Below are 25,301 nucleotides of genomic sequence, written 5' to 3' on the forward strand. Positions count from 1 at the left end.
AGAGAGTTATCCAAATAGACTCATGTCTGTAATTGCTGCCAAAGATGCCTCTACCAAATATTGACTCAAGGGGATGAATACTTATGCAAGCAATTAATTTCTGTTTTGTATTTGTAATTAACTTAGAACAATTTGTAGATTTTATTTTTCACTTTGACATTACAGACTTTTTTTGTGTTGATCAGTGGCAAAAACTCCTAATTCAATCTTTGATTCCATGTTGTAACATAATAAAATGTGGAAAAGTCCAAGGGGGGTGAATACTTTTGAGATCCACTGTAAATAACTTCTTTCTTTTCTTTGAGCACTATTGGGAGGATCTCATACGGCCCAGAGGATTTGTTTACTTTAAGAGCTCCTAGTCCCTCTAACACTTCTGCTTGTGTTATGCTAAAGTTATTTAAAACTAGATAGGAACAGGTTGACATGTGGGGCATGTTGCCCATATCCTCCTTTGTAAAAACTTGTGAAAAGTAATCATTTAATATATTTGCTATTTTTTTTCTCATCCTCCATGATTTTGCCATTTGTATCTCTTAGACATTTTCCTTTTTGACTTGTGTTTTCAGTTATGTGTACTCTTTCTGTGTACTTTGTTCTTGGTCCCTTTTAAACGCTCTGTAAAGTGCATTTTTTCACTGTTGTGTTTTCTGTACAGACAGCATACAATTCTGCAAGGCGAGGTGAACTTCCTGCTGTTCCAAAAACACTGATGTGGAGACCCTGCCAAGGGGGCTCCACAGACCTTTCACCCCCCTACCATTCCACACAGCTCCCCAGTCCAGACTGGATGCATCTGTGGTGCCGATATCCTTTCTGGTGACACCGCCCAGCACTACACGAGGCGGAGATGGGCAGGATGTTTCCACCAAGAGAGCGCCTTTAGACAGTGACGAGACACTGTCAATAGGTGGTCACTGTTCACGCGGCTGAAAAACCCTGCTGTTCAATCTTGCCTGCAGAAGGCCCATGCTCAGTAGGCCCACTCCTAGATATGAGGATGCTGAGAAGGCATGAACCCAACCATTGAAGGCGGCCGATGACAAGTTCTTTGTAGGCCTTTGCCTGTGCTGGAGACTGGGCGCAAATGAGCCAGTCATCTAGATAATTGAACACTGATGCCGTTGACTCTCAAAGGAGCCAGGATAGCTTCCATGCACATTGAGAAGGTACAGGGAACTAGGGAGAGGCCAAATGGCAAGATACAGAGCACATACCCTCTTCCCTGAAAGGTGAACCACATGTACTTCCTATGCACTGATTGAACGTTCACACAGTAATTCTTGATGGGAAATAGCTTAGTATGACAGAGAGCTAATGAATCCTAGTCAACAATCTCCCTTCCGATCTGTGACGGCACTGTATAACAGGTACAAAGTGCCTCATACTGGTTGTGTCTGGCAGTTCATCCCACGGTCAGAAGCCACCCAACCAGGAAGGGGGCGGAGTCACAATGCCTGAAGTCATTGCCCGGAAGAGGTATGTGAGGTGTCAGTCATGGATTGGAGGAGACGTGACTGAGCTATCAATCACAGTGGGCGTGACTAAGGGTATAATTGGGGATGTGACGATGTAATCTGTTTTCGTTAAGAGAATGATCAAGAAAGGAAATGGACTGTGATAAGCGTATGGTGAGTGTTAAGTGTTTTGTTTGTTTGTAATTGTCTGTGTTTGTCATTATAGAAGGTTAACCTCTGGGAGCTGTAGCTAAACTACCTGCAGTTAAACCCGGACTGCACTCCACCATTACCACGAATAAACCTGGACAGCACTCCACCATTACACATGAATAAACCCGGACTGCACTCCACCATTGCACACGAATAAACCCGGACTGCACTCCACCATTGCACACGAATAAACCCGGACTGCACTCCACCATTGCACACGAATAAACCTGGACTGCACTCCACCATTGCACACGAATAAACCCGGACTGCACTCCACCATTGCACACGAATAAACCCGGACTGCACTCCACCATTGCACACGAATAAACCCAGACTGCACTCCACCATTGCACACGAATAAACCCGGACTGCACTCCACCATTGCACACGGACTGCACTCCACCAACCCGGACTGCTCTCCACCATTGCGCACGAATAAACCCGGACTGCACTCCACCATTGCGCACGAATAAACCCGGACTGCACTCCACCATTGCACACGAATAAACCCGGACTGCACTCCACCATTGCACACGAATAAACCCAGACTGCACTCCACCATTGTACATGAACAAACCTGTAAATCAGCACTGTCACTAAGAGCACTCACTCTGGACTTGTGAGCGTGTTGTGTTCATGTGGGTCTTGTTTAGTGTATTATTATTTCAGGACTGAACCCTGTGGTTTGCCTGAGTGATACACATCATTGTGTAGAGCCTGGTATGATTATTTGTCAGCAAATAAAGAGTTGCTTTTTCACCGTGAACTGCCTTGTGTCTATCATTCCTGAGCACCGCATAGCCACTGAACCTGTGCACAACAAACCACTTTGCCACAATAAGCCATTGGCAAAACCAATTGGTCAGTGTACACACGAAACTGAGGGAAGCCTGCTTGTTAGATGGTATAAACAGCCTTTGTAATGGTGATGCTAAAAACATTCGCCAAAACGCCATAAAGATACTGTGGATGAGATTGCAAGCAACCAACTCCCAAAGCATGTATCTTGGTCCTGTGCAGCGCTGCTGAGCCTAGCAGCTGCTCTCACTATACGTGTGCAAAAAATATCACTTTGCAGACCGGCCTGCACGTGGTCTCTGTAAAAAAACAGAAAACGCAAGAGAAACTTCTCTACACCAGTAATACAATATTACAATAAACAATGTCTCATACTAAAACGAAAAATAAATCTCCCGCAACAAAAAATGAGAAAAAACAACTCCAGTTGGAGCTATAGCAGCCTGGAGGGAGCTTACACTGCTGGATCCTTGAAAAGGAGTGGCTAAGCCTGAAGCTTCATGAGGGGCACAAGGCTGCAGTGAGATGTAACAAGCAACAGGCTGTAGTTCACAAATTACGTGTAATTATTGAAAACTATTACAGTGATTATTTTAATATTACATCAATTTTGTGTAAAAATACAATAAATACAAAATATATAGCAGATAGAAGTAACAAGTACTTCTCTGAACAAAGCTTGTCCATCAGGTCAGTCTTGAAAGGAAAAATGGCGTGGAGATCGTTGAGCGCAGTGCTTTATGCCCTCGGGGGGTGGGCCATGATTCCGTCACAGGCTCTGTTAGCAGCATTAATATATCTTATTCAGGTTTGGGGTCTTTAGGAGGTAAATATCCACATGGTAATGCTTACATTTTGTGGTTGAGCTCTTGTTGTCGTGTTGGAATTCTTACCTGGGTGGGCAGCAGCTGTCTGAAGAGGTGGTCCTCGGTTTCCTTGGTAACTGACAGGATGGAGGCAGCCTCCTGGGGCTTGCTGGTAGGGGTGGAGTGTTCGGATTGGTTGGGTGCTGCGTTCAGGTCTGTTCCATTACCAAAAGCTAGAATCGCATTTTCTGTTTATGAAAAATGATAAGATAATAATAATAATAATAATAATAATAATAATAATAATAATAATAATAATAATAATAATAATAATAATAATAATAATATAATAAAACAGTAGATAGTATAATGTAAAGGTAGTTTCCTCGATTCTGTGTTATCGACTCAGATGGTTAACTGATGAAATGGCTGGTTAGGGGTATGGTGTAGAGTCGGAGTACAGTGGTCTGCTGTGGAACTGCTGGTAGACCTCTTGAGGGTTTTGGTTTCAATACAGAGCATTTAGAAATGCCACAGCTGTTTCTGTTTGTGAAATTTTGTTTTTCATCAAACAAAAAAAAATATCTAGGAAGGTTCTTGAGAATTACAGTTGCCCTAAAAAGGACTGCTACTTGATATATTAAATACTTGCAGAAACATAGTTATATTAAAGCACGTGTCCGAGGACTGCTCTAAATAAAACAACACAAATAAATACATACAAAAATAAAAGGTAATGAGTTCCTGATGGGTTACCAGACTAGGGTTTATCAGACAGCCTGCTGAATAGTTTCTAATTATATGTCATGGTGATACCTGCAGTAGAAGCTAGAGTTGCTACGATCTAAATCCTGGTCATTTAAAAGCATCAGTTGTTCTTCCCAACAAACTGTTTTGCATAAAGAATGTCTTCCCAGGATGCAAAGGCAATTATGTCTCCTTAACAGGAGATCATGCAATAGAAGGGATTGTTGTAGGCTGTGTAGACTCCAGGACTCCTCACAACAAATGATGTTGCACTAAATTGGCTATCATTATGGGAGCAGGAGGATCCTATACTGAACTAATCTTCGGAAAAAGCCTACGTAGTCCGAGGAGTGTGAGTAACAAAGCTCTGACCCCATTCAGAAATTCCTGTTCTTTTCTGGGAGCTCACAAGAGTAAAGGATACTGTATCAGTTGTGCTGTGGTTAGGTCAGTAACATCACAATCGCACAACACTGACTCTAAAGGAAAAGTAAACAACGCTATAGGAAATTTCAGCAGTAGCTCAGACCTGAGTCTGCTTTCTTGTAGTTTTAGATTTCGATTTGGGGAATCTGAGTGTTCATTCTGGATACATGTGAAACTATGTAAATATATAAATATTAAAAGACTGCATTGCTGTTGTAAACTCTCTCTCCAAACCATTGTTAGAAATATGAGTCATATTACATAGATAAAACTGTCATGGGTCAGTCCTGTAAAGATGTCAAACAAGAAATTGTATTGTGGTAGGAATTAGAAGCAACATGAATAAAACAGATCAAGCTAGTCTAAATGATTCAAAGATAAGGTATTTTTGTTGTATTTTTTTTTTATTCAAATGGATTGTGCAGACAGCTACCTTAGTCAGACAGGCCCCTGGGTTTTTAAATCAATGTTCTTACATAGAGTATTAGCATGAGAAAACAAATTACTAGTCTGCTTGCTGCATTTTATTTCAAACCTTTGCATTTAAAAAAAAAAAAAAAAAAAAAAAATGAACAAAGGGATATTCAACACATGGGAAGGATGGGCCTGTGTGGCGGACTGTGAATGTGATGAGAAATAAATGCATTCTAAATCCTTGGCTTTCACTCCTTTGGGTGGAATGGGTTTTAGTTCTTTCTGCACTTACTGAGACAGTCATTGTCTGTGAATGAGCTGAGGAAGCTGGAACACTGCTCCTGCTGGTTGCCGCTGGCAGTGCAGGAACACATGGGTGACACGTTAGAGGTGGAATTGTCAATGTAGTTTGGAGTTATCAAGCTGCCTAAAAGCAGAAAAAACACAGTTATAAAACAACAGGAAAGTAAGTTTATTGAAGGCTAAAACGGATTCAAATCTGAGGACTAAAAAATCTCCTAGTTTATTGTATATATATATTATATATATCATATATATATATATATAATATATATATATATATATATATATATATATATTATATGTTGTGTGTGTGTGTGTTTGTGTGTGTGTGTGTGTGTATAGTAATTGGAAATCTTGGCCTGTGATTGGTTAAACCTCATCATAAAACCTCATTCTGTGAAAAACTTTGCTTACTATATTGTATGAACTTCAAAAACATTTTTTGCTATTTATTTATGTTAATTCCTTTATTGACTTATGGTGTATCACCTATATTTAAACAAAATATATAGTCATATTTACTATCCGACCTTGCCTCATTTAATTTCTTCAGCCTATGGCTGCGGGTATTATAGTCCCCTGTTGATAACATTAGTCTTCCCCTGTGTCAATAATGGTCTACTATAGCCCTCTTCCACAGTCCATATTTGAGCCAGCTTCTCTTGACTTCTTCTTGAGTCAATATAAACCTCATGCTGATCAGCACCTTTGAAAGGTCACCACATCATGTGATTTATTTGGAATCAGGAAATCATCAAAAGGGCTGTAAGCTTGGATTCTACAGCTTAGATAATGCAATAGGGATTTGTATACAGAGTACAATGATGAAAATGAAATACTGGCGATGAATAGCGTACCTGTACTCAAAAGAAGAGCTCTGCTCCTGCAGTTACCAGAGCAGTGTGTTAGTGGCACAACCTAGCTACCCTGGAGCAGTGCTATTTTATCGTAAGGTATTGCCAGTATAGCTGTAACTCGGAAGTACTGGTTAAGAATTGTAACCTGCGATTGAATAAAATGAGAACACGCTTGCAGCCTGTGTGTGTCTCTTCAACTGAGATCAAGAATCAAGAAGCTATCAAGCAGCAACAGTAAAATAACCCCATATTGTGCACAGTTTGTGAGCAGCACCTATCACAATGATTTGTGTGTAAATGGCGACAGACCGTATCGAATTGGTATAGTGAAGAGCACACTAGCCGAAAATTCACTTTCTGATTTCATTTTTTTTATGGTTCTGGGTGCTTCCTTTTCATTGTTGGTTTTGATTGGCTGGATCTTCAGCATTTTTTTTTTAACCCTTTACTGCATAGAGCACTAAAAAAAAGATGCTTCATTCTAGTCACCTGCTGTCACGGTTTTATACTTTATGCAGTATCCACTTAATTTCCAAGTAAATTGTATTCCTAAGGTTACAAATGGATAGCTAAATATTTCATGCAGTAAAGGGTTAATATACTCCATTTGTTCAAATGATGCTTATTTTCAGAAAAGCTGCACGTATTGCATTCTCAGCAGGCTGAGCCATACGCTGTGACTGTGGAAAGGAAGCCTTGCTGATGAGAGTCATCAACCAAAGCACTGCCGTCTGCACAGTACAGCGAGGCAAGGCTTGGATCTTTAACCTTAAAAAAAAAAAAAGAATCTCATGAGACTCATATTTGAGTATACACAAAAATACCACACCATTCTTTATGTGTGTACTACTCTGTATGAATCGTAAAGGATTTTATTCAATTGGTTGTTGCTATTGTGAAGTTTTGAAAGAAAGTTATAGTGAACATGCAATGTAGTACATCAGGTTAAAGAAACTGATTGCAAGCTTACAGTTCATACACTCTCTTTCATGGAGTGAGTGAAATTGTCCCTGCCCTGTTAACGTATTCTTTCCTGTCATTAACGAACCATCTCCTTCCCCAACTGACTGACATGAAGTTCAACCAGTAACCTGCTTTGATCCCAAAGACTGCAGAGATGAAATTACCCTAGGAAGTGAAAAAGTAATGGACTTCCTCGAAAGCTAGACAAGCAAACTGAGGACTTTCTGCAACCAGATATAATAATAAAAATTTTTAAAAAACTGTTTAGCTATAATTTGTTTTTCTTTCTTCAAAATGCCCCATTTGGTATTGATACTGAAGTGCACAGCGTAAAAATATTGTAATTTGTTAGTTATAACCAGTTTAATGTGTATCCTGTGGTAGTCTTTGAAAGGGTGTGAAGTATGTTCTCAGACCAGGGGAAGGCAACAACTGTGGCTCTTCCTGTCCTTTTCCAGTCCAAGAACAATGGAATTGAAGGGCTGGTGTTGAACACCGCTGTCTTACAGTCAACATGTGGACCACAGTAACTTTAGTGGACAAGCGTTGTACTGTACATCGTTTAATGCACCTCACAGCAAATGGAAACAATGGTGCATTTCTTTATATTTCAAATGAAAAGTTCAGAAAGACAAGAAGACGGCATAATTTACTAGATGCATAGTTAGGTAGGCCACATAGTTAGGCATTACAACTTGAATTTGGAATAGTGACTGTGGAGCCTCAGCTACCATGCCTAGCGCAGCATGGAGAACTTGTGGATGAAACCACTGTACTACATACCTATGATGCCAGTGTATGACAGTAGGCACGCTCCATAGTTCTCCAGCTTGCATCTGCTGGTTGACTGGGGAGAAGGCTGGCAGTTATACTGGTATTGAGCCCACCTGGACCTGGGGAAGCAAGTAATTTAAAAAGACCTTACAGTGTCATGACTAAGATAATGGATAATAGACCAAACAGTGTACAAACATAACTTAACAACAAGTAACAAAAAAGCTAAAATAGACATGCTGGTAAATATATTTCTATAATGTGTCATAATCAGTAGGTGAATTCACCAATAAGAAAATACCCCAAATAAACTCAAAAAGCTTTAAGTGTAAGATTTTCACATGATGTATATCCACATTGCCTGCAGGCCTACAGTTTCTCATTGCTTTGCTAAATATATTATATAGCTACAGGATTGAAGTAGTCTTGCTATATTTATTAAGGATTCAGTGCTGCTGCACCAGTAGACTTGAAAAAACATTATCTGATATCCATTCAGTGTGTGTGTGTGTGTCTATATATATATATATATATATATATATATATATATATACACACACACACACACACACACAAAGTGTACAAAACATTAGGAACACCTTCCTAATATTAAGTTGTACCCCCTTTTGCCCTCAGAACAGCCTCAAATCTTCGGGGCATGGATTCTACAAGGTGTCGAAAGCATTCCACAGGGATGCTGGCCCATGCTGACGCCAATGCTTCCCAAGTTGGCTGGTAGTGGATCTTTACTCCGAATAGCTTGTTCCGTCTCATCCCACAGATGCTCCTTTCCTTCATTAAGCTGAATTCACTGTCATGTTCATGGAACCATTCCTGGACAATCCTAGCCTTGTGGCATTGAGCATTATCCTGCTGAAAAAAATCCATTAACAGCTGGATACACTGCTGCCATGAAGGGATGCACCTGATTGGCAATGATGTTCAGATATCCTGTGGAATTCTAAAGTTGCTCCACTTTTATCAAGGGGCCCAATGTGTGCCATGAAAACACACCCCACACCGTCACACCACCACCACCAGCCTGCAATGTTGACATGCGTCATGATGTATGCATGTACTCATGTGGTTTTCTCCATACCCTAGTCCCCCCATCAGCGTGAAACAACAGGAACCGGGATTCATCAGACCATTCAATGTTTTTCCAATCCTCCAGTGTCCAGTGTTTTCGTTCCTTAGCCCATTGCGACCGCTGTTTCTTGTGTTTTGCTGAAAGAAGTGGAACTCTTGTTAGGTCTTTGGCTGCCATACCCCATTTGTGTCAAGGTATGATGAGTGGTGCATTCTTTTATGGGTCTTTTGGCAACAAAGTTGTGCTGGAATGTCAGTTGACTAACTGTAACCTGTCTGTTGCTCTGCATAATTCTTGTCAGCCTCCTTTGGCCTCTTTCATCAATTAGCCGTTTTCGACCACTGGCTTGTCGTTGGCTGGATGTCCTTTGGGTGTGGACCATCCTTGATACACACGGGAAACTGTTGAGCTTGAAAAACCCAGCAGCGTTGCAGTTTGTGACACACTCAAACCAACGTGCCTGGCACCTACTACCATACCCGTTCAAAGGCACTTAAATCTTTTGTCTTGCCCATTTACCCTATGAATGGCACACATACACAATCCATGTCTCAATTGTGTCAAGGCTTAAAAATCCTTCTTTAACCTGTCTCCCCTTCATCTACACTGAATGAAGTGGATTTAACAGGATACATCAATAAGGGGTCATAGCTTTCACATGGATTCACCTCGTCAGTCTATTTCATGGAAAGAGTAGGTGTTCCTGATGTTTTGTACACTCAGTGTATATACACATTATTGAGAAAAAGTTTGGGAACCCCTTAGAATTTTCACATATTTCAAACCTAAAATGTTATTAAATCTTAATCTATGTCCTAATAATAGATAAAGATAACCTGATTAAACAAATGACACAAAAACATGATACTTTTTCAACATTTATTTATCCACAAATGATTCAACATTCAATATCCATGTGTGAAAAAATGTGTGAACCTTTAGATTCAGTAACTGGTGGCACCCCCTTGAGCAGCAATGACTTCAACTTTGGTCTTGAACTTTCTCCATTTGTAGATCTGTAGATCTGTCTGACGGTGGATTGGTGGAGCCCCAAATTGTTAGAAATGGTTGTATAACCCTTTCTAGACTGATGAGCATCAATAACTGTTTTTCTGAGGTCCTCAGAGATTTATTTTGATCATGGCACGACATGTTTCCACACACCTTTATGGTGAAGACCAAAATCACAAAGTTTCTGACCTTTATATAGGGTGGGGCCTCCCAAACTCACCCCCGAAGGTCTATTTAATTATTTAAACACCTGATTCTAATTATCCCCTTAATTGAGCTGATAAAATCAGGGGTTCACTTACTTTTTAACATACCCTTAATTACTCATTGTTTGTCTAATTCATTTTGTTTCAAAAGCCATGGAATTGGTTAATATAAACCCTACTGGATATTTAAGAAAAGACTGGTTTTGATTCAAGGCTATCGTGGTAAAACTATGGAATTTCCATAATTATCATTGGGGTTCAGAAACTTTTTCTCGGCACTGTATATCACATGGAAATGTCTGATAAGCGATGACACAAATATATATATATATATAATATATATATATATATATATATATATATATATATATATATATATATATATATATATATCATATATAATATTACACGTGAAAATATTTTACATACAGTATATATGGAGAGCAGCATAACTGGTGCACCACTTGTGTATCTGCATGTGTATGTCTGTCCTTCCTTTCCTTCTTTTCCCTGGTTGTTGCTAGTGCTGCGTGTGTATGTGTGCATGTGTGTGTGCGTGCGTGCATGTATCATGTGCAGCTGTAAACGAGTTAATTCTGTGTAATCTTGACACAATGTATTTGCTTTGTTTCCGTGATTGAAATAATTCACTACTATCGGCAGACCTGAAACAAGATATCGGTTTGGTTGCCTGATAATGTACAAGCTTACCTAGTTTAAAACATTATAACAAATCAGAACATGGATCAGAGATTTCCTTCAACCTGATTGGTCAATACAAGGGCTTAAATCTCTGATAAAGGACAGCAAATATTAAATTTCAAACTATGTTTAATCACTGTTCCAAATGATCGGTACTTCTACATTCAAAATCAGAGCCTTGCAGTGACGCAAGCGCATTCTGATTCTCTAAGTATTGCATACAAAAGCATGCATAGTACAGAAACCAACACAATATAGTCTGGGACAGACTTGCAATAACAGGGAGATCATCCCACTTGTATTGAATATCAATATATTACAGGTACAAAAATAGTACAGGTACAAAAATGCCTGTGTGTGGGTGTGTATGGCAGATCATCCTGGTCAAAAACATGTTATTTAGTACATGTTATAAATATTTAGCACACATTCTAATTTGACTTTAGTACGTTTTGTAATTCTAATTATTGCACGTACTAATTTGGCCAATCAGAACACTGAAAATGAAATGTGAACCAATGAATTGAAAGAAAATAGTATATGAGACGAGCATCAACCGGTGGTTTCAGAGCTTTAATTCACCCCACTGTAACAAATATGCAATTTTAAACAAGTGTTGAAAGCTCTGACATTGAATCTAATATTAGCTATGTTAACTCTAAATTTTTGTGTAAAACTGAAATAAATATATCAGAAAAAAAATTATGTACATTGTTAATACAAGTTGAACCGTGTCACAGTCAACAGTCTGTATCAAGAAGTCGGCAGAACTCAGAAGATCTATATTTGTAGCATAGAAGAACATCTCTCACAGCCATGATTTGCAGATTTTCTTATTCCTGATTTTTTTAAAGCATATTTCATGTCTGAAAATAGTAAGATTTTATCCCGAAGGATACAGTTACTCTTGTGATTATGATGCATGGCTGTAAAATGATCAGCCCCCACGTTTTGTTTTTTTGGGTATATTTGGTACTGCACTGCATGTCTGAGAATAGTTTGAAGGGACTGTGGAATGCAATGTACTCATATTGTAATGATCCTGAGGATGAACTCTGACACTTCAACAATGGAGTAATAAGAATGAGTGTGTGAATGGGAAGACCCTGTTGCTTTTTCATTTGTGCTCTGCTAGTAAACGGGATTTAAACTTGATTGGCTGGGAGGGCTTGCCCGGGAAGCCTACACCTGTTTAAGAACGCAGCAGCGCCAGAGTTGGATGCTATTGCAAGGCCATAGACACACAGACGTGAGCTGCGCAGAGCTCCTGTATTTTCACGGAGGAGAGCGGCCACTGCAGGGGGAAAGAACCGGAGAACTGATGCATGAAATCTGTTCACTTCCAGGCAGATTCCGTAGGCACTGCCCAACCGCCCAAAGGAGCAGGAGTCACCGGGAGGTTAATTTAGGGGATTGAATCCCAAGCTATGTATAGCAAGGGTTAGTCATAAGAATATAATAAAGTTAGCTCTCATTTGGTTGTTAATAGCTTATTGATCCCAGCTTCTTGAAAGACCCCAGTGTGATGGCTTCAACAACATTACGGGGGAGTTGGTTCCAGACTCCCATAATTCCCTATGTAAAAAAAAAAGTTCCTCCTATTTTCTATTCTGAATGCCCCTTTATCTAATCTCCATTTGTGACCCCTGGTCCTTGTTTCATTTTTCAGGTCGAAAAAGTCCCCCTGGGTCGACATTCTCAAAATCTTTTAGAATTTTGAATTCTTGAATCAGATCTCCTCATGGTCTTCTTTGTTCAAGATTGAATAGATTCAGTTCTTTTAGCCTGTCTGCATTTGACATGCCTTTTAAACCCAGAATAATTCTGGTTGCTCTTCTTTGCACTCTTTCTAAGCAGCAATATCCTTTTTTTGTAGCAAGGTGACCAGAACTGAACACAATATTCTAGAGGAGGTCTTACTAATGCATTGTACAGTTTTAACATCACTTCCCTTGATTTAAATTCTGCACTTTTTACTATATATTCGCGCACTATTTGCAATTTTTTTTCTTCATCTATAATTTTGCTCTCCCTCTCCATGCAGCCGCTCCCCACGCTGCCACTCTTCACGCTGCCGCTCTCCACGCAGCCACACCCCATTCCTGAGCTCCCCACGCTGCTGCACGTCACACTGCTGCTCTCCATGCTGCCACTCCATGCTGCCACTCCCCATGCAGCTGCTCCCCACGCTGCTTTTCCCCACGCTGCCTCTCCCCACACTGCCGCTCCTCACGCTGCCACTCTCCACGCTGCCACTCTCCATGCTGCCGCTCCCCATACAGCAGCACCCCATGCTGCCGCTCCTCATGCAGCCGCTCTCCACGCAGCCACACCCCACGCTGCAACTCCCCATGCTGCCACTCTCCACTGAGCCACTCTCCAAACAGCTGTTCCCCATGCAGCCACTCTCCATGCAGCCACACCCTTCGCTGCAGCTCTCCATGCTGCCGCTCTCCACTCTTCCACTCTGCTGCTCTCCACGCAGCTGTTCCCCATGCAACAATTCCCCACGCTGCACCTCTCCACGCTGCCGCTCTCCACTCTTCCACTCTGCCGCTCTCCACGCAGCCGTTCCCCATGCAGCCGTTCCCCATGCAGCTGTTCCCCACGCTGCCGCTCCCCATTCCCCACGCAGCTGTTCCCCACGCTGCTGCTCTCCACTCTTCCACTCTGCTGCTCTCCACGCTACCGCTCCCCACGCTGCCAAGCTCCACGCAGCTGTTCCCCACACTGCTGCTCTCCACGCTGCCACTCCCCACGCTGTCACTCTCCACGCTGCCACTCCCCACTCTGCCACTCCCCATGCTGCCGCACTCCACTGAGCCGCTCTCCACTGAGCCGGTCTCCACGCTGCTGCTGTTTGGTTCATGGAGCTGGACATTCCTTTTAGTGGGAATAGCACTCGCCATCTGTGGGAAAACTTTTATTTTTAGCTTTGGTACCCTAGCGTTGGTGTCTGTGTTATTAAATCTGCGTGCCTGTGCGGTCTGTCAACACCCATTGCTCTGTGTCTGACTCTTTATTATTCAGTGATCCCCTTTTACATGTGGTGTCAGAGTGGGCGTCACTGGCCCTGCTGAGTCAGGGCAGGACAGACACAGAGCAGTTGGCTGCCAGCATGTGCAGTTAGAAGAACCAGCTGATGATCAGCAGCCACTGGAGGCACTGCTGAGGAAGTAACTGGAGTCGTGGATGAAACATCCAGAGGACGAGGAGCTACCGTCCTGACAGCCGGTGAGGGGTGATGGGTCGAAACGGATCATCAGTCTGCGCTCCGATTGCCCTGTCCACGCCAGCCAGGTCCCTAGTCCACGCTAGCCAGGTCCCCTGTCGCAGTTTCTCAGGCCCTTTTGAGGTGGCACCGGAGACGTCAGCAACCCACCCATGGACCCACCCCCCAAACAGAAGAGGATTCATTTGTAGATATCAAGCTGACCGGTGGGACCGTTCTGAGGGGGAGGATGTGTATTAGAACATAAGAACATAAGAAAGTTTACAAACGAGAGGAGGCCATTCGGCCCATCTTGCTCGTTTGGTTGTTAGTAGCTTATTGATCCCAAAATCTCATCAAGCAGCTTCTTGAAGGATCCCAGGGTGTCAGCTTCAACAACATTACTGGGGAGTTGATTCCAGACCCTCACAATTCTCTGTGTAAAAAAGTGTCTCCTATTTTCTGTTCTGAATGCCCCTTTTTCTAAACTCCATTTGTGACCCCTGGTCCTTGTTTCATTTTTCAGGCTGAAAAAGTCCCTTGGGTCGACACTGTCAATACCTTTTAGAATTTTGAATGCTTGAATTAGGTCGCCACGTAGTCTTCTTTGTTCAAGACTGAACAGATTCAATTCTTTTAGCCTGTCTGCATATGACATGCCTTTTAAGCCCGGAATAATTCTGGTCGCTCTTCTTTGCACTCTTTCTAGAGCAGCAATATCTTTTTTATAGCGAGGTGACCAGAACTGCACACAATATTCAAGATGAGGTCTTACAAGTGCATTGTACAGTTTTAACATTACTTCCCTTGATTTAAATTCAACACTTTTCACAATGTATCCGAGCATCTTGTTAGCCTTTTTTATAGCTTCCCCACATTGCCTAGATGAAGACATTTCTGAGTCAACAAAAACTCCTAGGTCTTTTTCATAGATTCCTTCTCCAATTTCAATATCTCCCATATGATATTTATAATGTACATTTTTATTTCCTGCGTGCAGTACCTTACACTTTTCTCTATTAAATGTCATTTGCCATGTGTCTGCCCAGTTCTGAATCTTGTCTAGATCATTTTGAATGACCTTTGCTGCTGCAACAGTGTTTGCCACTCCTCCTATATTTTTGTGTCGTCTGCAAATTTAACAAGTTTGCTTACTATACCAGAATCTAAATCATTAATGTAGATTAGGAATAGCAGAGGACCTAATACTGATCCCTGTGGTACACCGCTGGTTACCACACTCCATTCTGAGGTTTTTCCTCTAATCAGTACTTTCTGTTTTCTACATGTTAACCACTCCCTAATCCATGTACATGCGTTTCCTTGAATCCCAACTGCGTTCAGTTTGAGAATTAATCTTTTGTGCGGGACTTTGTCAAAAGCTTTCTGGAAATCTAAATAAACCATGTCATATGCTTTGCAATTATCCATTATCGATGTTGCATCCTCAAAAAAATCAAGCAAGTTAGTTAGGCACGATCTCCCTTTCCTAAAACCATGTTGACTGTCTCCCAGTACCCTGTTACCATATAGGTAATTTTCCATTTTGGATCTTATTATAGTTTCCATAAGTTTGCATATAATAGAAGTCAGGCTTACTGGTCTGTAGTTACCTGGTTCAGTTTTGTTTCCCTTTTTGTGGATCGGTATTACGTTTGCAATTTTCCAGTCTGTCGGTACCACCCCTGTGTCAAGAGACTGCTGCATGATCTTGGTTAGCGGTTTGTAAATTACTTCTTTCATTTCTTTGAGTACTAGGGGGGAGCTCATCCGGCCCAGGGGATTTGTTTATTTTAAGAGCTCCTAGTCCCTTTAACACTTCTGCCTCAGTTATGCTAAAGTTATTTAAAACTGGATAGGAACTGGATGACATGTGGGGCATGTTGTCAGTATCTTCCTTTGTAAAAACTTGTGAAAAGTAATCATTTAACATATTTGCTATTTTTTTTTTTTCTTATTATTGTATGGTGAGCGTTAGTCATGCAGTAGGCTTCTGGAGCCGGACATTCCTATTAGTGGGACTAGCGATCGTCATCTTTTTGCAAACTTTTATTTGTAGCTTTCTTTTCTTTTCTTTTCTTTATTCAATCCAGTACTAGGGTTACCATTCTGGTGTGTTGTTATTAAATCTGCGCACCTGTGCAGCATATCAACACCCACTGCTCTGTGTTTGACTTGTAAAGACAGATGGGAGTTAATCACATTAAAAAGTGCTTTATGTTAAGCCTGTGAGGGGTAAAATAATTGTAACTAGAGCTGCCAGGCAGTTTTATGGCTCCCAAGCCACAGTATCAGTACCCGTCTAAGCATGTTTAGTTCTCAATATGCCAAGTTTAAAATCAGCAATTCAACAGTTCCACAGAAAAAGATTTTGATAGTTTTTTTTTCAAAAATGCATCAGGTAGCCATCTTGTTTATCGCACAAATGCCATTTTTGAAAATGTAAATTTTATGTCACTATGATTTTCAAGTTTGGAGTTAATCAAGTGAACCATTTTTAAACTGAAGCAGTTTTATATATAAGAAGAAAATGTAGGAGTGGCAGCCATATTGTTTCACGAAACATAGCCATTTTAACATATTTGTATTCCGTTGTCACCGAAACGATACCTTGGAGTCTGTTGGTCAAACGGTTTTCAAATAAAAGCTGCTGTTAAAGGTGCATTTCGGTGAAATTTGTGGCAGCCATTTTACTATTGAATTGTATCACAGCAACTTCAGGTTTGCAAGCAGGTTGGGATGGTGACAATATCTGCCAAGTGTCAGATCAATAACTTCAACAGTTCCAAAGAAGAAGATTTTGTGAGGTTTCAAGAAGAAACGTGTCATACGGCCATTTCTTTTTAACATCAATTTCTTAAAAGTCAGTTGTATTGCTACAGTGTCAAGGATGATGCTTGTAAAGTTTGGAGTTAGTCAAGTAAACCGTTTATCAACTGAGGCAGTTTTAAATTTCAGATGTAAACGTACATCTGGCAGCCATCTTGTTTTATAAAACATAACCATTTTGACATATTTGTATTCCATTGTTACTGGGACAATAACTACTAAGTTTGGAGTTTGTTGGTCAAACGGTTTTCAAACAGCAACAGTTTGATGTTAGGGGAGTGTTTCAATAAGATTTGTGGTAGCTATTTTGACATTAAAATTTATCACAGCAACTTCTGCTTTGCAAACTTTATGTGGGTTTGGATGCTGATGATATATGCCAAGTGTCAGATCAATCACTTCACCGGTTCCCAAGAAAAAAAGACTTTAACAATAACAATAGGCTTCCCAAGTCTTGCTTGGAAGCCTAATAATAAATTGAAAGGCACAGTATGGTTCTTTTGGTAGCTCTGCCTAATGAGTTTCACAGAAGTGTGCTTTCAATTTTAAGCTTTTTAATTCCAAAGATTGACACCCTGGAGTTTAGCCCGTAGATGTGTTTCTATATTCGTGCAATTTGACAGTGGGGTACTTGTTAGCCTTTAATTTCCTAATTCTTGCTCTATTATTTCTACACACATGTGAAAATCTCACTTTCATAACTTTGCAGGAGCCAATATTCTTTAACTTGAACTTTTGATTCTATGCTTTCAAAAAAACCAAAAAAAACCTTTAACTTGTGATGGTGGAACTGATGTATTTCACATATACGGAATACTGTGATTACACTATATAAAGCAATTTTTGTTCCTGGGTAGTAAGTGTTATTTCCTAATTGCTTATGCCTTAAAAGTATAAAAAATGGCTATTATTCCCCACAAACTTTGCTTTTGTGACCAGGACAGGCAAATTTAAAAATATCACTATTTCCAATGAGAAAACGGGTGAATTTGTGTCTTTTCGTTCACATAAAGTCAGAAAAAAACAACATATGAATCCAAATTAACATGTATTTATACTAGAGTAATACAAAAATGACTACAAAAAATTTAGAAATGAGAAGTTTTTCGAAATTTACGATTATACTGTATTTACAGCATGTTATTTATTTATTTACTGTAATTACAGTATAATCGTAGATCTCGAAAAACTACTAACTTCTAAATATTTTGTAGTCATTTTTGTATTACTTTTTTTGTATTTTTGTATTATGTCTCTGGTGTAATAAGCCCAAGGGAAGGGCTTGTGAGGCGGCAGCCATCAGCCCCAGCATGTGCTGACACAGCTCCATGCTGATTGTTTCTCTCAACCTGAACAGGGATAGACACCGTTCCAGCGAGGCAACTCTTTCTTGTCAACAGGGTCGCTTCCATGGACACTGAGTCCAGATGCAACCCCACGAACTCGGTCTGTTGGCTTGGCACGAGGCATTGACCTTCAGACCCAGCTGCTGAAGATGGTTTGTAACCATCACTGTGTGCTGTGCCAGCTGCTCCTTTGACTGCACGCAGACAAGCCAGTCGTCCAGATAGTTCAGCAGTCGGACACCTTGAGCCCACAAAGGGGCTAAAATGGCTTCCATACATTTTGAAAAGGTTAGAGGAGCTAGAGACAGACCGAATGGGAGGACACAAAACTCGTACACCCTGCTCTGGATTGCGAAACGCAGATACTTCCTGTGACCTGGGCAGATGGGAACGTGAAAGTACGCATCCTTCAGATCTACGGTGGTAAACCAGTCGCCGTGTCGGACTGACTGGATGATGTGCCTGTGCGTAAGCATCCTGAACGATAACCGCCGTAGGTATCTGTTCAGTGCTCGCAGATCTAAAATAGGGCGGAACCCGCCGTCCTTTTTGGGCACTAGGAAGTATTTGGAATAGAACCCCTGGTCGACCAGAGCAGGGTCTACTTGTTGAATGGCACGCTTCCTGAGCAGTGCCTGTATCTCTGCATTCAGAGCTGAGGACTGAACCGAGTCCTTTACTACAGTTACGACCACCCCCCTGAAGGGGGGAGGCTTTAACCAGAACTGAAGGGTGTACCCGGTGGAAATGGTCTTGTGCACCCAGATGTCATTGGCGCATTGTTGCCAGAACTGGATCTGTGGAACAGTATAGGGAGCCACGAGGACGTGACCTGCCACCTCCGCTAGGGCGCCATATTATGTGCCGCAGTTGTGTAACCCCAAGCCACACTGATAGACCTGTGGGGGCATTCTCTCCACCCAGTGGTTGCGCCTGATGCTGTGGCGGTGCCTTGCGCCAGGGCTGTCCCTGGGGCTGCTTCGGCTGGAACTGTTTGTTTGGCCACATCTTGGCCATTTTCTGCGACGCCTCTCGTGCTTTGACGGAGCGTTGTAGCATCTCCTCTACTGCTGGACCAAACGTGTGTCCGGGAGTGATTGGAGCATCTAGCAAGGGGGCCTTGTCAGGCTCCTGCACTCTCGTCTGCAAGAGCCAGAGCTGTCTTCTGGCCACCACCATTGAAGCAATGCTCCTGCCCTGAGCCTGCGCGTTGAGCTGGGCTAACCTTACCAGCAGCTGGCTGACCGTGCCTAGCTCGCTTCTGAGGGCCGCAGAAGGGCACTCCTGAAGGTATCTAATTAGTGCTGCCTGGTAGACTGTCAGTAGACTGGCTACGTTAGACAGTCTGACTGCCTCCGTGGCCGCAGAATACCCTTTCTTTGGATGTATCTCGGTGGTCCTGCACTGTTTATTAGGACACGCTGGGTCCTTAGTAAGCCCAGACAGTGTTGGCGTTTTCACCAACGTGGCGAATGTAGCGTCCACCGGTGGAAAGGACGCTAGGCCAGCCTTGCTGGCCCCCTGCATAGTAAAGGCCGAAGCCTTGCGAGACATCGCAGGAGCAGAGGCCGGAGCCCCCCCCAAGTAGACTGCACCTCTTTAACAAAGTCCGGGAATGCTGGGAGCATCCTGGACTGACGGGACTGGGCCGAAGGCGACTCAAACAGAAATCGCCGTGGAAGCTCTGTCTGGGGCGAATCAATACCCAAGTGGTGGGTTGATCTATCAACCACAGACCACATAGGGTTGTCAGTGTCCATTGGCTCGGGCTCAGCATCCTGGTCCGAGTGGTGGGAGACTACCTCAGCCTCTACACTGTCCCCTTCCAGGATGTCAGAAGCATCTCTGGAGACGGCATCTATATCCCAGTCCTGCTGTGGCTGTATCAGAAGGGAAACGTCCGATAGAGGTTGTGGGGGGGCCACTGGTTGGCTGGAGACAGGTCCAGTGGGCTGCTCTGGGGCTCGAGGCACTGCAGTAGCCAAAGACATAAGCAGGGACTGCTGTCCCATCATGACCTCCATGAACTGAGTCATCTTGGAGGTTAATTCCGCCACCTCAGACTTGTCTGAGTGCCGCCTGTCTCGACGAGGGGAACGAGAGCATTCCCTATGACGAGACGACCTGGAGAACGACCTAGACTCTCGACGAGGGTGTGCCCTAGAAGAGGAGGGGCTGTTAGCCCGAGCGCGTCTGGTGGGGGACCTCTGACCAGCTGAGATCTGGGATGCCGGGCTCGTGTAGAGCTGCAGTCTCTCTGGCGGCGTCGCAGTGGATGACGACGGGGCTGAGACAGTGTGTGAAGATCCCGGTGAAGGGGAGTGCCCACCCACTGACTTCTTGGCCCTTTGTCGAAGGGTGCATGTCTGAAAGACAGCACAGAGACTGCAAAAAGCCCTATCCGCCAGCGCAGATGCGGCGTGCTCTGGCCAGAGACATGCCACGCACTCCTTGTGAGGGTCACTGGCAGGCAGCTTAGCCTGGCAGGATGTGCACCGGTGAAAGACTGACATCTTGTGCGAGCACGGCACTGTAAACATTGACCGAACGGCAAGTGTCAAGTTGAGAACCTCGAACAGCTAGCGGCAGAGCGCCGATGCGTCGAGAGTATAACGTCAAGGTGTCGTGCGTCGAGCGTGTGGCAGCGAAGAGCCGAGCGTCGAGCGTCGAAGCGCCGAGCGCGTAGCATCGAGGCGGCGAGCGTCGAGCACGTGGCGTCGAAGCGCCGAGCGTCGAAGCGGTGAGTGCATAGCATCGAGGCGCTGAGCGTTGAGTGCGTGGCATCGAAGCGCCGAGCGTTGAAGTGCCGAGCGCGTAGCGTCGAGGCGCCGAGCGTCGAGCACGTGGCGTCGAGGTGCAGAGCGTCGAGCACATGGAGTCAGAGCGCCAAGCATCGAGCGTATAGCGTCGACATCGAGCACCGAGTCCCAAGTGGCGTATTAGAAATCTGATTTCTTATATCATTGTTTTTTTTTGTTGAAATGATAATAACATCATCGCTGCTAGCTGAAGGTGGTGCCCCCAGAGATTATGCAAAGCATTGTTCACTTGCATCTTTGATTGAGTCGTACTGTGACAGAGAGACAATGATTCTTGGTGGTAAATGTCCCTCTCCAACTGCGAGGGTGCTAATTAACGGGAACCGAATACTCTGACTATGTGACCTGACACTTCGTTCTGAGGGTTAAAAGGAAGTCGGTCATGTAGAAAAGAGACAGACCTTCAGTACACTAACTCAGTGACCCAGAGGGCAAATGATGTGGTAGCTGCAGAGCATAAAAAGCATCTGCAATTGTCTACCAAGGGGTCATGAGTGACAGCATAAATAGGGGTTGAAGCAATGTAATCTGTTCCTTTGTTTTTGGTTGTGTTATTGACATGGAAGGACCTGTACTATTGGTGAAATAAACAGTAAGTGTTTCTTTGTACTGTCTATTGTTGAGTGCGTTCACTAGACGGCTAATACATTCCAGAGCTGTCACCAGCTGTCACTGATCCGGAACAGCACTACCACAATATCTTACAGCACTATCACAATACCTTACAGCACTACCACAATATCTTACAGCACTATCACAATACCTTACAGCACTACCACAATATCTTACAGCACTATCACAATACCTTATGTCAGGTCTCTCCCCCCACATGCTTCCTCCAGGCCTTAGCTTGATCATAGACAGCCTAACAAACATTTCACCTTGTTTATATACCTGCCTGTCCAATTATCAGGTAGGTGTCCCTCATTAAATTAGTGCCAGGTGATTCTGATAAAACAATGAATCAATAAAACAATTTGAACAATTATACAATTAAACATGTGACTGTGGCAATTTCTACTGATTCAAAGTGGCAAGAGGGTGACGACGGGTTCTCAATATGAAGTACAGCGGGGTCCCCTGACTCTGGCAGGTTCAACCATGCTGTGAAAGCTTGAGTAACATACTTGGCCAAAGTGGAATGGGCACTCGCCAACCTGCCTGGCCAGCGTGGTGAGTTTTGGCTAACTCCCCCACGATGAAAGCACAGACAAAAACATGGCCCTCATTCCCCGGAGGCTGGATTGCTGCCAACTAAGGCAGTGGACTGTTAGGCATGAAGGCAGAGGGTGCTAAGAATCACTGGGTTACGATTTTAGGCTGCCACAGAACACTAACCCTGGCCACGTACAACTGTGATCTTTTTCAGGTGAAGCAAGACTTCAAGAGTTGGAAGAAGAACTTGGAAGAATCAAGTGGGACATTGTAGGACTAATTGAAGAATGGCGAAAAGATGAAGGACTGCTAGAACTCAAGAGTGGACATCTTCTCTTCTACCGAGGCACTACCGATTGACGAACAGGAGGCGTTGGATTAATTGTCCACAAGAGAATCAAGAATAACGTAGTAGAGATTGACAGAGCGTCAAAGAGGTTCACAAGACTGATAGTGAACGTTTCAAGGAAGTATGAACTTCAGGTCATCCAAGTATATGCACCAACAACAAGTTTCCACATTTTATTGTGTTACAACATGGAATCAAAATGGATTTAATTAGGAGTTTTTGCCACTGATCAACACAAAAAAAGTCCATAATGTCAAAGTGAAAAATAAAATCTACAAAACAGAAAATAATTGATTGCATAAGTATTCATCCCTTTGAGTCAATATTTGGTAGAGGCACCATTAGCAGCAATTACAGCCATGAGTCTATTTGAATAAGTTTCTACCAGTTTTGCACATCTGGACACTACAATTTTTGCCCATTTTTCTTTGAAAAATTGCTCAAGCTCGATTAAGTTGGATGGGGACCTTTGGTGAACAGCAATGTTTATTTATTTATTTTCTATGTGTGTTTTATTTGCTGATTATATATATATATATATATATATATATATATATATATATATATATATATATATATATATATATTAGCTCAAAGAGCCAGCTGCCCAACGTTTCGATATGTTGTACATATCTTTCTCAAGGGAGCCTGTGTTTGAATCAAAACATTGGAGGTATTTATAGGTGTTTGACGGCATGACAACTACTTGTTATTGTTTATATTCAAATCCATGATTTATTCTTACATGATGTAATGGTGTTCTATATGTGACATCACTTTTACTTATATCTTTAAATCTATATTAATTTTAATTAACATTATTTTATATAAACTTATATTTATATTATCATGCAATGCTGGCTCTTAGGATCAGCCTTGATATGGTCTCCCCAGCACATCAGCATGCACAACTTTTGAATTAATTTTGTTTATTTAATTATTTTTTAACTACTATATATTTATTGGAATTAGTTAATTCTTTTCTGTTGAGTCCCGCTGGCATAATTGTGTTCAGTCTATTTATCCATTTACTTTCTTTTATTCTTCTATACATTGCATTATCTAATTTTAGCTGTTCTAATACTACAAACTTTATATCATTTATGTCATGTCCTTGACTGGTGAAGTGCTGTACTATTGGTTCATTCATTTTTTTATTTCTAATTAATGAAAGGTAGTTCTGAATTCTTTTATATAAAGTTGTTCCAGTCTCTCCAGCATATTTTATTTTATCACATTTTTCACAGGCTATTCCATAAACAACATTGCTATTTTTACAGTAGGTATTAGTTTTTAGTGGATATGTGGTGTTCTTATGTTTAATTATTTCTACTTTTGTCCATGTATTTACAAACTTTACATGTACTAGTGCAAGTATTTGTAGAACCTATTCTGTCAATTATTCTTTTATGTTTACAGTGAACTAGAATATCACCTAAATTAGCTTCTATTTTGAATGCTATAACTGGGGCCTTAAGAAACACTTTTTTCAATTTTTCTGAATTACGTAGAATATGCAAGTGTTTCCACACTATCTTAGAAATATTGGGCAAAAGTTTAGAGTACACTGCAGTGTGGAGTGAGTCATGCAACATGAGCTTGCTGGTTCAACTCTCAGGTGAGTTGCCAATCTTGGCATAGCTGGAGACCCATGAGGACCTATAGGTCATTGCACTTCCACTGACAAGGGTGGAAAAATCCTCTGGCGTGGGATTTTATCTCCTTTTTTTTATCATGTAAAGCGCTTTGTGGTGACCCCCGGTAAAAGAGCTATAAGATTAATTGATTGTTTGAACTCTTTCCACATATTCTCAATTGGATTGAGGTCTGGGCTTTGACTGGGCCACTCCATTGACCTTTTTTTTTTTAAGCCACTCCAGTGTGGCTTTGGCTGTATGTTTGGGGTCATTGTTCTGCTGGAAGATGAATTGTATTGTACTCTCAAGTCCCCGGTCTCTTGCAGACTTCAACAGGTTTTCCTCCAGGATTTCTCTGTACTTTGCTGCATCCATTTTGCCCTCTATCTTCATGAACTTTCCAGGCCCTGACTCAGATAAGCATCCCCATAGCATGATGCTGCCACCACCATGCTTCACGGTAGGGATGGTGTTCTCAGGATGATGTGCAGTGTTAGGCTTGTGCCAAACATAACGCTTACTGTTGAGGCCAAAATGCTCTATTTTGGTCTCATCAGACCACAGAATCTTCTTCCACTTGGTCTCAGAGTCTCCACTTGGTCATCAGAGTCTGATGTGAGTTTTTTTCAACAATGGCATTCTTTTTGCCACTCTCCCATAAAGGTCAGTTTTGTAAAGCACCCGGGCTGTTGTTGCCGTATGCACAGTGTCTCCCAGCTCAGCCGTGGAAGACTGTAACTCCTTTAGAGTTGCCATAGGCCACTTGGTAGCCTCCCTGACTAGTGCCCTTCTCACCCGGATGCTCAGTTTTTGAGGATGGCCTGTTCTAGACAGATTCACAGTTGTGCCATATTCTCTCCATTCCTTAATAATGGTCTTTACTGTGCTCTGGGGGATATTCAATGCCTTTGACATGTTCTTATATCCTACCCCTGATTGATGCTTTTGAAGAACCTTATTCCAGATTTGCTTTTAATGTTCCTTCATCTTCATGATGTAGTTTTTGTTAGGAAATGTACTAACCAACTATGGGACCTCCCAGAGACAGGTGTAGTTAACCTGAAATCATGTGAAACACCTTAATTGCACACAGGTGGACTCCATTCAACTAATTATGTGACTTCTAAAGACAATTGGTTGCACCAGAGCTTATTTAGGTGTGTCATAGTAAAGGGGGTGAATACTTAT

General features: G+C 42.2%; 1 protein-coding gene across 1 annotated transcript in view; it reads right to left on the bottom strand.

Moving 5' to 3' along the window:
• LOC121328888 (GDNF family receptor alpha-4-like) overlaps window positions 1-25,301 on the bottom strand; it is an 82,614-nt gene that overhangs the window by 12,883 nt on the left and 44,430 nt on the right. Inside the window, exons 6-8 of the mRNA XM_041274062.1 lie at window positions 7,768-7,877; window positions 5,154-5,288; window positions 3,362-3,522 (exon numbers count right to left, since the gene is read on the bottom strand). Coding sequence (XP_041129996.1) covers window positions 3,362-3,522; window positions 5,154-5,288; window positions 7,768-7,877 — 406 coding nt within the window. The remainder of the gene's footprint in view (window positions 1-3,361; window positions 3,523-5,153; window positions 5,289-7,767; window positions 7,878-25,301) is intronic.

Source organism: Polyodon spathula, chromosome 1 (assembly GCF_017654505.1).
Source record: "Polyodon spathula isolate WHYD16114869_AA chromosome 1, ASM1765450v1, whole genome shotgun sequence".
NCBI lineage: Eukaryota > Metazoa > Chordata > Actinopteri > Acipenseriformes > Polyodontidae > Polyodon > Polyodon spathula.